Source organism: Ctenopharyngodon idella, chromosome 24 (assembly GCF_019924925.1).
Source record: "Ctenopharyngodon idella isolate HZGC_01 chromosome 24, HZGC01, whole genome shotgun sequence".
NCBI lineage: Eukaryota > Metazoa > Chordata > Actinopteri > Cypriniformes > Xenocyprididae > Ctenopharyngodon > Ctenopharyngodon idella.
This window is the reverse complement of record NC_067243.1, coordinates 21,757,589-21,771,792: the sequence shown is the minus strand read 5'-3', so window position 1 is coordinate 21,771,792 and position 14,204 is coordinate 21,757,589. Positions and strand designations below refer to the sequence as shown.

Genomic DNA, 14,204 nt, shown 5'->3' with positions numbered 1-14,204 from the left:
CGGTGAACCTCGGGATAACCAGAAAGACTAATATTAGCGTAGATGCCATTCTTCTTCTGATGTAACGAGTACATCAGGTGTTATAGGAAGTGTTCCCGGTTCCGGCTGACCTAATTTATGCAGCCTAATAATCCTTTAACGGATTTGAAAATATAAATTGGTAATGTGTTATGTGTATGCCAGGTTAAAGAGATGCGTTTTTAGTCTAGATTTAAACTGACAGAGTGTGTTTGCTTCCCGAACAATGCTAGGAAGATTGTTCCAGAGTTTAGGTGCCAAATAGGAGAAGGATCTACCACCTGCAGTTGATTTTGATATTCTAGGTATTATCAGCTGGCCTGAATTCTGAGATCGCAATAGACGTGAAGGACTATAATGAATTAGGAGCTCGCTCAGGTACTGGGGAGCTAAACCATTTAGTGCTTTGTAAGTAATTAGCAAGATTTTAAAATCTATACGATGTTTAACAGGAAGCCAATGCAGTGTTGACAGAACTGGGCTAATATGGTCATACTTCCTGGTTCTAGTAAGAACTCTAGCTGCTGCATTTTGTACGAGCTGTAGTTTATTTATCAGGCGAGCAGAACAACCACCCAGTAGAGCATTACAGTAATCTAGCCTTGAGGTCATGAACGCATGAACTAACTGTTCTGCATTTTTCATTGAGAGCATATGTCGTAGTTTAGATATATTTTTAAGATGGAAGAATGCAGTTTTACAGATGCTAGTAACATGGCCTTCAATCGTGGCGATTTCTGTGATCGTGGCTCTTAATCGGTGGTCCTGTGTTGTACAGTGAGAGAGGTTCAAAGACGGCCGTTTTCCCAGTCTTGCAACCAAAAATAGCCTACGATCATTTTCTGACAGTGTCAGAAATTCAGCATGATCATCGCACAGTGTGTTTGCTGCTACGACCAACGCCTACTGACCAGCCAATGAAAATGCAACATGAAATCAAAGCGACATGGCGCTAAAACTTAAAACTGCTTACCTCAAGCTCTTTTCCCTTCTTCTTTCGCAGCTTCCTTTTTATTTTCAGCACACAAAAACTACAACTGCCAAAGTGTGATTCAACATGTTATTTTGCTGATGCTGATGACGTTTTATTCTTCTATAGAAACTTGCATCGTAGCCTACGAGTCAATAGGTGTCATCATCGTACAGTCTACATGCATGCCGTGCCCAAGTTCAATGGATCCATGTCGCACAGTGTGATTTGTAATGATCTTAAAGGATTGCAAAAATCGTGCAGTGTATCCCGGACTTAAGTTTGTGCTCTATAAATAAACTCATTGATCGATCTTGTACAGATATCAGTCAACACTCGCCTGTTTATATTTCACAGACAATAAAGTTAAAGTACATTATCCTTGTCAAATCAAAAACTGACAAATGCTCGTAAGTGTAAAAATGTTCTGATTTCAGATAGGGTAAACTAAACAAAAGTGTAACCGTTTTGGTAGATTTAGGATGGGGCCCTGAAATAAGTTTAGCCGTTGAGTTTTAGCTATATTCTGCAAAGCCACAACTAGGGCTATACAGCTAAAAATGTATTTATGTTTCATATTGTTTGGTATCGATAATTATTGAAAAAAAAAATTAATAAACTTTATTCAAAAAAAGAACAATATAAAAAAAAAAGGTTGAATTTAACCAATGCATTTTTAATTTAGGCAAACAACAAATAATTTTCAATAAAAAATAAAATGTAAACAAATCTTATATTTTATATAAAGATTAAATAAATGTGTTAAAGAAACTTAGAGCTGCACAGTTCTGGATAAATTGAGAAACTTTTTTGTTTTGTCAAACTAAGATCACGATTCTGAATGACAACTAAACGAACTAACATGTAATTAACTAGAGTTTCTGACAAAATATTAATTGCTGCAGTCTATTTTAAAATGTTTAATTTATTTGAATTATTTTTTTTTTTTAAATCTGTTTGGATGTATGATTCAGTGCCTCACTCATAAATACTCTTGTTTCATTACTGGATGAATCAGTGTATTTGAAAGAATCTGTTGAATGAAGATTCGATATCAAATACATTTTTTAACACTAACTTGTCGCCACCTGGTGGTGAAACAATGTAATCGATAAATGCGTCGTTTTCAGCGCCAAGTTTCTTTCAGAAGCTGATTTGCTCAATTTTGATCGATAACATAGACATTAGTGTTTATATCTTAAGTATAAACTTTTATCTCAGTATTTCTGTGATAATTTGAATATTTGTAACACAGAAATAAAGATATTGTGCAGCTGACATGACAACTGCTCTCTCAAGACGAACTTTTAAGTAGATCAACTGTAAGACGTAAGGAAACTATGAAACTGCCACACTGACGAGCTGATATGTCCTGTTTTATTCACAATCTCCTCGTCACCGGAAGGTACAGCACTCATTTTCAAGTGTTTTTGTGTTCTGATTTCACGTGGCATTTACGCAAATTGAACTCCACAGCAACTTGTTTGTGTCACTCATAGGGCGTCTGTTTGTGATGCAGGGACGGAGCGAGCTTGAGTTGTTCATGCAACCGAACTTCATGTATGTTTACATTTTAACGCATTTAAGTGAAACTATATCCAGAGTTATATCGAAAAAAATTTCTATCGTTATCGATAAAGACGTACCGTCGATATCGATGCCGTTTTATCGCTCAGGCCTAGCCACAACCCTCAGAAAAATGACACTCGTGTTCTAATATCAGCACGTGCGATGCAGCCATAGACAGTTGTGTGAAATCACTTTTAGTTATCAAAAAGTTAATATTGAGTAACTTACATCTGTTCCAAACGACGTCGAATCGGGGTCAACTGTCGCGTGTCCGCGAGCAACACAGTAGTGGTGGGTGCTTCCTGAATGAATCAGTGCTTGTATAGAACGAGTCGGTTAACGATTCAGTGACTTGATTCAGTGACTTGATTCAGTGACTTGTAATTCCATAAAAGGCAGTTGCTTGTCGCAATTTACTGTGTAACCTGCAGAAGGAGTAACTAAAATCCATGCATTACACCGTGTCCTAAACATACGAGATGATGACATAAAATTCCACCAATAATCAGAAACAAGACGACAAAATCATTTACAAATCACAGCCAATCAGAAGAGCGTGTGGAGGGGTCTTACTCTGCGGTCTCAAAATATAGTAGGCTACATACATAATCAGATTAATAAGAAATAATCTATTTTAGCATAAATACATAATAAGTGTCTGATAAATTCATTGTCATGGAATACCTAGTTTACATAGTGTTTACACAGTTTGAACGTTCTTGTTCCCTGAGGTAAATTATCAATTGTCACTTTCATTATGGCTATTAAAGTGATATGCGACCTAAAATTAAATCATTTTAATATCGCTGTCGAGGCTGGTTAGGACAAAAACTCTTAATACCATAGAAAACATACCTTTCATCGCTTTTCACAACGTCGAATCTGTCTTGAACACACAGACAAGCGGAGTGATACAAACGGTGAAAAGTCCCAGTGATGCAGTCAGCAACGTGGAACGCATGCGCTCGACCAATTGAATTCGAGGATTAGTTGTCGTATAAATAATTTGTGTATATAAACTATAATATTTCACTTAAGTTGTAAGAAAATAAAATAGTATCAATCACAATGAGAATAATATCTAACATGTTAAGCTGAAGTAGATGACTTAAATCAGAAAATAAATCAGTCTCTTAAATCATAAAAGTTAATTTCAGCAAATTTGCATGTATGCCAAGTAATTTTGGCCTATATCAGTCATGGACATATATATGACCTCTGTTTTTGATCATTGTTTGAAAACACACTTCCACTCAGTAACATACAAACATGAACACTCACTAGTATCATCCTATTAAGTGAATGAGTTTATTGTTTCATTTTTCTCTCTGAAATTGCTCACAGTTATGATACAAGGGGATTTTTACAACTTTAAATGCATGTTCCTGCTCTGCATGGACATTTTTTTTTTTTTTTTTTTTTTTCATTGAAGTTTTGCTTTATAACTGTATAAAATAGGAAAGTTCACAACAGGTATTGCTTTATTATTGTTTCATTTAAACAAGCTGTCTGTAAAAAGGGGGCCGTGAACATCCGAATCTTTCCTGGTCGAGGTACATGGTACAGACAAAAGGAAGCATTTTATAAACAGAACGGATACTACAAAGACACTGCAAGCGAGCAAAAGCAGTGTTGCGTCACTCGCTTACAGCGCACATATTAGAAAACAGAAAGAGAATGAAAAATCGCAGAGAGACTAACAGAGGTTAAAGGTGATGGCAGGTGTTTTTCTTTTTTTTTTCCCATTAAAAGATGTAAGGAAAGCAGTTCTGAGAAAATAGCGCGATTTTTGAGAATAGTTACGCTAAAGCCATGCAAAGAAAATGCGTGCATGCACACAGCAATACAAGTCAAAAAGCAAAGAGCAGGAACGGCCTTCGAGTTTCCCTTAGGCCATAACATCATATTTACAGTAGAACTGATCCAAGAACAGCTTTTTTTTGTCATCCATTGTACACACACAATGATATGAAGCTGACATTGATAGAGAAGTTCATTCCCTTCCCATAGAGGCTAAACTACATTCTTAAATTACTGTTAAATTTGCTTTTTTGTGGTTTGTTTGTTTTTACATACTATTTTGTTCTCTTTTGAAGCTAGGAAAGAAAGATTCGTAAAGTCCACGGTACTTTTACAAATCAAGACATTAGAAAGTTCCTTTAAACGAACAAAATTGTGTTGCCCTGATACAAACAAACACATTATTGTCATAAATAAATAAATAACATTCAAGTTCTCATATATATACTGTATATAACTGGATGATAATAAATAAGGACAGAGATAAAACAGAAGGAGAAATACAAAAATATCCACAATGTATTCAACATTTTTTTTTTATCTGCTGGTAGCGAACATGAGAAATGATCAGAAAAAAAAAAAAACAGAAAAAAAATAAAATAATTAATTAAACACTGTATTTCAGTGTCAAAGTAAATTGATTAAATGAAACAAATTGTTCCATCACATAATAAATACAGAAATACAAGGATTAAATAATAATTAAATAAAGACTAGCAACACAAGATTTCAAATCTGAATCTACAACAGAACTAAACCTAGTGTCACATCTAGACATTTTATTTGTACATAATTATGTTCAATCTGTACAACAGAGATTCATTCATTAGGATAAATTCATTCAGTACTATTCCCCCCCACCCCATCCCGAGTCCCAAACTCACTGAAAACCATGTTTCAGTCCTTTTGCAGCAATGATTTAAGATCAAGTGATGTTCTTCAAACTAATTCATAAATAAATAAAAGAGAGCACAAATGGAATCAATACAATTTGAAAAAATCCACATCCCCCAGGACAAGCTCTTCAAAGTCATCTTTTCCTTCTCGATGTGTTTAGTTTCTTCTCCTATGGTCTTTATGAATCTGAGTGCAAACATCCTAGAGTTGTGCGAGTGTGTGTTCATTTCTAGTATTTTGAATGTGAATTTGTTCCAAACCTAGTGAGCTGCCTTGTTGTCTACTGCTTTCAAAAGCAAGATACACTCATGATTTGTTTCTGATGATTTTCCAGATTTTTACAATGAAAGAACTCTTTTACAATTCCTAAAAATTAGTCTTAGACAGCAAAATCATGGCCAAAATTATGTGAACCAGGCTTATGATTTCGATTTCTGAATCGTAACAATAAGTGACTGAGTTAAAACACTCCTCAACTATAGCAACTCTGCGTGACATACAAACAGCTTGCGCACTGGAGACTCAATTCTCAATTGATTTAGTAAAGTTTTCCATTAGCATGTTGCTAAGCTAACAACTTATCTAAAATGTTTTTCATAGACAGCAACTCCATATGACACAAACGTGCTCCTCACACTGTGCGCACTGGAGACTCCATTCATTATTGATTTCAGTAGAGTTTGCCATTAGCATGTTGCTAAGCTAACAACTTATTTGAAATGCTCTTCATAAAGGGCTTTCACACTGAATAGTTCTAGGAACTCAGTTCTAGGAACTAGCCACTAGGATTTCTCCCCCGGGCCATATTCCTAGTTGCATTCGCACCGGGAATAGGAACTCTGAAGTGGCCGACAACAGTCTTTAAGTGCAGCATTTACAAACGTTAAAAACCAGTCGATGGAGGATGCCGTGATCAGAGCTGTGTTTGTTGTGTGTCGTGGGTTTCGTGATGACGGAAGTGAAATGTAAACGCAAAATCTACGTGACTGAAAGAGCAAAAAGTGGGGCTAAGAGACGAAATCTCCTATGACAACTTTCAGTATTACATATCATCGAGGCAGAGAACAGGTAAATGCCGTTTTTGCTGTTTTCCATGTTTGTGAAGTAAACATGTTTACACGGCTTTTTAAAAATGCCGGGTGCTGGTGATTGACATATCAACATACACTTGTGTCACTGTTAGTTCCTATAGTGCTGGTTTAGGCCCTACTCTGAAGTAGGAGCTAATTTAATTCCCCCAAAAGGAGTTTGTAGAACTAAAATCATTCCTAGTTCCTGTGGTGCGAACACGGCAAAATCCGGGTACCTCAGCCAATAGTTATAGAAACTATGAAAAGGCTCCTCCGGTGCGAAAGCCCCTATAGATAGTAACTCGGTGTGACATATGAACAGTACTCTGTTGAAATCAATTGAACTGTGCAGTTGTTAGCTTAGCAGCAGGGTAAATGTACTGAAACTCGAACTGACTTCAGTACAGTTTCCATAATGCTTAGCTAACAACTGCACAGTTCAAATAAATTCAGTTTTTTATGTTAGCATGTTGCTATATGCTAAAAGCTCCATACTCTAATGTGCATAAAAATACATGTGGCTATATGTAGCCTTATGTGTTTGCATTGTGTATGTGGGTGTGCAAATGTATTGTAATGTACAATGTAATGCGACCTTAAGCTACGGAAAGACGATATATATAAATAAAACTTATTTTCTATAACACATAAATATTGGGTAATATAGCCCTTATTTTAATTAGACTGATTAAAGTGCTTAGCCTGCCATGTTGAATGAATTTTTTGTAAAAAGTTTATTGCATTGTATTAAAGGACTGCATTATAATGTGATCAATGTGAGGTATCCAGACATCCCACCCTGAAAAAACTAAATTTCCGGGAGATGCTACAACACCCCCTCCAAAGTGAAAGTGATGTAGTTGCGTGTGACGAAAAAAGAGGTGAGGGTCTCCACAAAATCCAAAAGCAAGTGATCAGAGAAGACGCATTTGAAACGCGTGATACTGTAATACCAGGTGTAACGGTAATGTGTCTTGGCTGACCACATGAGATCGGCTCACAGAAAACGGATCTTAATACCAGGTGAAAACAGGATTTCTCTCTCGCTCGATTGATTTCCGGGATATTGTATATAATTTGCTTGCATCAGGGATGCCCTATCAATATGCGGTAGACTCCCAGACCTTCCGGGAGAGGTGGGATGTCTGGGTATCTTAGAGGCAGCTCACTAAGTTTTGGAACAGAGTCTGATGGTGCAGCCAGTTCCCACCAGCTGGTCAACCATTTTAACAGGTTAGGATGCTGAGATGATGGCAGGGGAACACACAGGCGGTTGAGCGGCAAGTAGTGTGTGCATTTGTATTTTAGTCCTTGTCAACCGTAGAGAGACCGGAGAGTGGGAAGGGAAGAGTATGACGAAGGATGAAGTGTCCATCTCCTTGGTAACCTGCTTGTTCGTCATGAAAAGTGCCGTCTGTCAATAAATGTCCGTCACAGGATATGCAGGGAAGTAGGGCAGCGTTTTAATACGTTTTCTGGATAATTCCTAGCAGCAAAGACAAGCCGTCACAAAGGTGAGGAAAACGGGAAGGCAGACGTAAAGACATGAACACATCTGGGGTAGAAACAACAGGGGTTCGGGAAGGGGCTGGCAAACTGACATGGCAAAGACGGTGAAAGAGGAAATGTGCCTGGATTTGGGTCATAACTTGTTTTTTCAACAGTCATTCCATCATACAAAAGTTTGTTCAAATATAAATTCCACCACCTCTAAAATTATGTACATTTTTGAGTGCTTTTATGTAGGTACGTTTGAAAAAGCTTGATTGGTAAAGTTTTAGGGCTGCTCCTGTATCCCAAAGGATGCCACCAGCTTGGCATTGTCCCTGGGATTGCCCGCCGGGCATTTAGAGTCACTAGGCTGAGGGTCATGATGACGGGCGTTAGATGGGTGTCTGTTGGGCGTGCCAGGTGGAAGAGGCACCTGGCCATTCTTCTCGTCTGAAAAAAGTTGTTTAATTACGTCAAAGAAGTTACTCAATGGGCTGCCTAGGTACACAGATAGGAAGAAAAGGAAAAAAGAGAGAACAAAGAAATGAACAATGGGTTCGCACGAGGAGAAGTGGACAGAAAGGGGGAAAGAGATAGGAGAGGGAAAAATGTGAAGACTACGACTTGGAGAAGCTCTGAGGGCCACACTAACTTTTGAAGTTGGAAATTCTGTACAAGATATGAGGCTTCCCTGGTTATAACAGTTAAAACCAGCTTAAGGTTGTACCTAGCTGGTTGCCATTAAAGGGTTAGTTCACCCAAAAATGAAAATTCTGTCATTAATTACTCACCCTCATGTCGTTCCACACCCGTAAGACCTTCGTTCATCTTCGGAACACAAATTAAGATATTTTTGATGAAATCCGAGAGCTGTCTGACTCCTCCATAGACAGCAATTTAACCATCACTTTCAAGGTCCCGAAAGGTACTAAAGACATCGTTAAAATAGTCGACGCAACTGCAGTGGTTCAACCTAAATTTTATGAAGCAACGAGATTACTTTTTGTGCACAAAAACAAAAAAATAATGACTTTATTCAACAATATCTTCTTTTCTGTGTCATTCTCCTACGCTGTTTATGTCCAGCGCTTCCAGGTTCTAACGTCAGAACTCCGACTCATTATTGGTCGGCTCCTGCATCAGCGTCACATGGACTATTTTAACAACGTCTTTAGTACCTTTCTGGACCTTGAAAGTGATGGTTAAATTGCTGTCTATGGAGGAGTCAGACAGCTCTCGGATTTCATCAAAAATATCTTCATTTGGGTTCCGAAGATGAATGAAGGTCTTACGGGTTTGGAACGACATGAGGGTGAGTAATTAATGACAGAATTTTCATTTTTGGGTGAACTAAACCTTTCAGCTGGTTAGTACATTCAAGTTACAATATTTTATCAGTATGTGTGTTCCCTGGAAACAGAAGCCATGACCATGGGGGTACTAAGCGTTATACTCTACAAGTTGAGCAACAGCAACATAACTAAGTGTAGTTTAAGCTGGACTACCAGATGGTGGGCACCTAGCTGAGCTAGTAGACCATCCTGGACGAGATAAATCACCTTGACCACCAAAAACATGTATGACATCTTTTTTTCTAGCCCAGATTCAACTAGGTTTCCACTGGCTGGTCAACCAAATTAACCATCTTGGAACAACTTACTTGACCACCTTAAGCTGGTATGACCTGCTTTTTCCAGTAATGTCCTTGACCAAGATGATGTACCATCCCAGCCAGGTCCCCAACATCTGGTCAACCATCTAAATCAGCTTGGACCAGTTAGAAACAAGCTACCGTGTTCCAAAACAGCGCTACCACCTTAAAGTCAACGTGAAACAGCATTTGCAACCCATTTTACTTCTGCCACAACATAGTTCCAAGTCATACAGAATAATCAACCAAAAATAAGCAAATGTTTCTTAACAGGGAATTACTTGGTGAGGTTTAGGATGGAGTCCAGTTGCAGACTACTTTTGAGGAGCATTTTTCACCTTGAGGTGAAGGCTGAAGGTCAAGTTCACCCTAAGTGCATCTTTATGGTAATATTTATTTTTCATGTATGCTGCAATTTGCTATTATTGAAGTACCCTAACACTCTAAAAAAATGCTGTGTTAAAAACGACCCAAGTTTGGTTGAAAATGGACAAACCCAGCAATTGGGTTGTTTTAACCCAGCGAATGGGTTGTTTTAACCCAGTTAAATGTTTGCCCAACCTGCTGGGTAGTTTTATTTAACTCAACTATTGTTTAAAAATTGCTGGCTTAAAATGAACCCAAAATATGTTGGAAATGAACATTTATTAATATCTATTAAATTGCTTATTAATAAATGTTTACCTTTTGATTATTATTGTTGCCTCTAGTAATTATGTGTCTGATTTTTAATTTCCAACCTATTTTGGGTTCATTTTAAGCCAGCCATATAGTAATTTTTAAACAATAGTTGGGTTAAATAAAACTGCCAAGCACACTGGGCAAACATTTAACCCATCCACTGGGTTAAAATAACCCAATCGCTGGGTTTGTCCATTTTTAACCCAACTTGGGTTGTTTTTAACCTAGCATTTTTTAGAGTGTGTACTTTAATATTAACTGCCATTAAATTACTCATTAACTATTGGTGAGATTGGAGAGACGACAGTACCTAAAACAGATAAACTGCTTTGGCTAACACTATTTTTGGCCTAGGTGGAGGCAGTATTAAAAAGTTTTCCAAAAGGAACATGTATTAAGACAGTAAATAAGGCCGGTTTTGATTTCATGTTGACTTTTAAGATGTTTTTTTTCTGGATTTTCTGGTCAGGGTGATTCACATGGGATCACATAGCTTTAAATAGCCAACATAAGAAAGACTAGATAACTAGAAAAGACTCTAAAGTAATGAGTGAAGCGATGTGGCATCTGTACACTCTGTCACTGCAGAAAGAATGGCACGTAGATCAGTCAGGAAACCCACACACGGGTATAACGTACCCTTTAATCTTCATTCTGCTCACTTCTCAAAGTCACAGAAGCCTATGAAGTGTCATCTGTCCGGTTCAATTACAAACCATATTCCACAGGCGGAATATACAACAGCAGGATATCATCAAGCACCACTGTATATTCTGTAATTATGTTAATGAAAACTCGCTTTTGATGGATGGAAAGACTACAATGTCTACAAACATTTTCCACAAATTTCTTTCCAGTGTCTGTACACAGAGACTGCTGAGCAATTGTTTGAACAAGCTACTAACAACAAAGAATAAATTACAAAAACCTCATAAACTTGGGTAATGGCAAATGCAGTAACTAGTTCACTTATTCTAGCAGACTTTGTTTTTCGACAGGCTATTAAAAACCTGCACATCCTGATTCCTGGAATTGGCAACTGGAAATGGCAATTTTCAAAAGTTCTTGGCATTTGGGTGTAATATGCACCAGACGGTCTGGTCCATCTGAGGCTCAGACTAGCCTTCAGCCATCTCTGACTGCATGAGAAAACCCCCTTTATTGTACTTGATTTAGGATACTTCCAAACTCATGACTACACATGCAACCTGCATAATTACACAAACTGGCACACAGTCAGTGGTGTAGGGTTCATTTGAACATTTGGGGGCACATCAGAGCCTCTGGTGTACATATGTATAGCCTCGTCTGTTTGGCGCACATAGAAGCTAAGACCAGGTTTGTAAGCCACACACACTAAGTATGTAACTGCCAGTTTCTGTTGTGCGCATCTTAGTGTTTTAGTACACACAAAACTTAAATAAAACGAAATAAAATTATGCCGCACTTACTGATTCAATTACGTTACATGTAAAAGGGTATTTATGAGACTAGGTGCACTTTAAATGGGATGTAATACATGACATGCATGATTGCAAGTGCTGTGATTGGATTTATATAAGGTAGTGCACATAATAATGTAATTCAGTGGACCTTTTGGATACTTAAAGGGATAGTTCACCCAAACATGAAAATGTTGTTCTCATTTACACACCCTCATGTCTGCAGAAAGAAGAAAGTCATACAGCTTTGGAATTATATGAGGGTAGAAAATAGCTATGTTTCCATCCACCTAATTTCATTGACATTTTGGGATATTGCATAAAAAAACAAACCTGAATGGAAACGCCAAGATGGACATAAATTCAAAAAATGTGCATTAAAAACTCTTATGTGCTCAATTGAGGCTATGGATTTTTTTTTATCTAACAAGAAGTCACACGCTATGATGGAAAAACATTTACCGAATAAATCCTCGACAAAAAACTCATGTGACTTTGCCTCAAAAGAGGATGTGATTGGATAACTGGCCTAACCGGTGGACCAATTTCATTGCACAGCAACTCAAATGTTGGTTTGCTCATTCTGAAATGCCTGAGCCAAAGTCTGTCATCAGAATGATGTGGTATAAGGAGCGTCTCAGATGATTGCATTCCCAAACACCAGCATCCGAACGCAAAATAACATGACAGCGTTTATTGCGTTTCATCTGCCGCTCTGTCATTTATGATGGAGAAAAAAAAGAGCCACAGTGACTTCCCTGTTTGCAGCAACTTGCATGTAGATATTTTGTGCCAGTTTCAGAGGAAGTGACAATTTTGTTCTATTGAACACATGGGATGGAAACGCTGCTTTATTTGCAAATGTTTTATGTGATATTCCAAGTTAAATTCACAACGTTGGATAGAAACATAGCTATCGATTTTTGAGTGAACTACCCTTTAAGCCTTACTTAAACTGTCTGAATGTCACTGTATTAAACCAAAGGATCCCAACTTCGAGGGGGGCAGCAGGATGACTTAAAAGTATTTAAATTAATACATTATTTATATATTAACATAATAAAATGTTGTGTTGTGGTAATCTAAATTAAAAGATTACCACAACACCCCCCTCTTAATAACTTCTATACTTAAATTAATTATTGTTCTTATTGAAGAACATACAGTTCTTGAAGTTTCTGGAATCACAAAATGAATCATGGTTAATTATATCACTACTCCCAATTTCTGTAAATAAAAACAGTTTGAAAACAAGCAGTTTGGATTGGATTGTTAGCAAATGCAAAGACATTGAGACATTTTTAAGCGTTACTTAAAGGGTTAGTTCACCCAAAAATTTAATTTCTGTCATTAATTACTCACCCTCATGTCGTTCCACACCCGTAAGATCTTCGTTTATGTTCAAAACACAAATTAAGATATTTTTTATAAAATCCGATGGCCTGCATTGCCAGCAAGACAATTAACACTTCCAATGCCCAGAAAGGTACTAAAGACATATTTAAAACAGTTCATGTGACTACAGTGGTTCAACCTTAATGTTATGAATGTTCAACCTTAATGTTATGGGTGAACTAACCCTTTAAGTAACGCTTAAAAATGTCTGAATGTCTTTGCATTTGCTAACAATCCAATCCAAACTGCTTGTTTTCGAACTGTTTTTATTTACAGAAATTGGGATTAGTGATATAATTAACCATGATTCATTTTGTGATTCCAGAAACTTCAAGAACTGTATGTTCTTCAATAAGAACAATAATTATTTTAAGTAAGCAACGAGAATACTTTTTGTGCGAAAAAAATAAAAAAATAAAAAAATAAATAACGACTTTGACAATATCTAGTGATGGGCGATTTCAAAACACTGCTTCATGAAGCTTCACAAATCTTTTGTTTCAAATCAGTGGTTCGGAGTGCCAAAGTCACGTGATTTCAGTAAATGAGGCTTCGTTATGTCATAAGTATTTCGAAATTTCAGTGGTTCACCACTGGGGGGCATGACTTTGCCAGTTTGATAAGCGCTCCAAACCACTGATTCAAAACAAAAGATTTGTAAATCTTCACAGCTTCATGAAGCAGTGTTTTGAAATCGCCCATCATTAGATATTGTCATAAAGTTGTTATTTGTTTTTTTTTTTTTGGAGCACAAAAAGTATTCTCGTCGCTTCATAACATTAAGGTTGAACCACTGTAGTCACATGAACTGTTTTAAATATGTCTTTAGTAGCTTTCTGGGCATTGAAATTGTTAATTGTTTTGACAATGGAGGCCTCACTGAGCCATCAGATTTTATCAAAAATATCTTAATTTGTGTTCAGAAGATGAACGAAGGTCTTACGGGTGTGGAACGACATGAGGGTGAGTAATTAATGACAGAATTTTCATTTTTGGGTGAACTAACCCTTTAAATGTTTAAATACTTTTTAGGTCCACTGTAATTATGGTGCAATTTGGTGTATTTAACACAGAAGCATAAGAGTCTTACCACATTTTGATTTTGTGACTTTACAGAATTTTGAAGCACACAGAGTTCTCTGGATACACGTGAGAGAAAGAAACGTGTGTTGACACCAGACAAAACTTCCACAAATAAGAGCAGCCTTGAAAAAAAGTTT

General features: G+C 37.1%; 1 protein-coding gene across 3 annotated transcripts in view; it reads right to left on the bottom strand.

Annotated features, from left to right (window-relative positions):
• Positions 1 to 4,020: 4,020 nt before the first annotated feature.
• brsk2a (BR serine/threonine kinase 2a) overlaps positions 4,021 to 14,204 on the bottom strand; it is a 243,918-nt gene continuing 233,734 nt past the window's right edge. For 2 of the 3 annotated variants that reach the window (XM_051883873.1, XM_051883874.1), the window contains one exon: positions 4,021 to 8,313. In XM_051883873.1, the coding sequence (XP_051739833.1) occupies positions 8,102 to 8,313 (212 nt within the window). In that variant the 3' untranslated portion in view covers positions 4,021 to 8,101. The remainder of the gene's footprint in view (positions 8,314 to 14,204) is intronic. The other variant, XM_051883875.1, reaches the window with a different exon arrangement.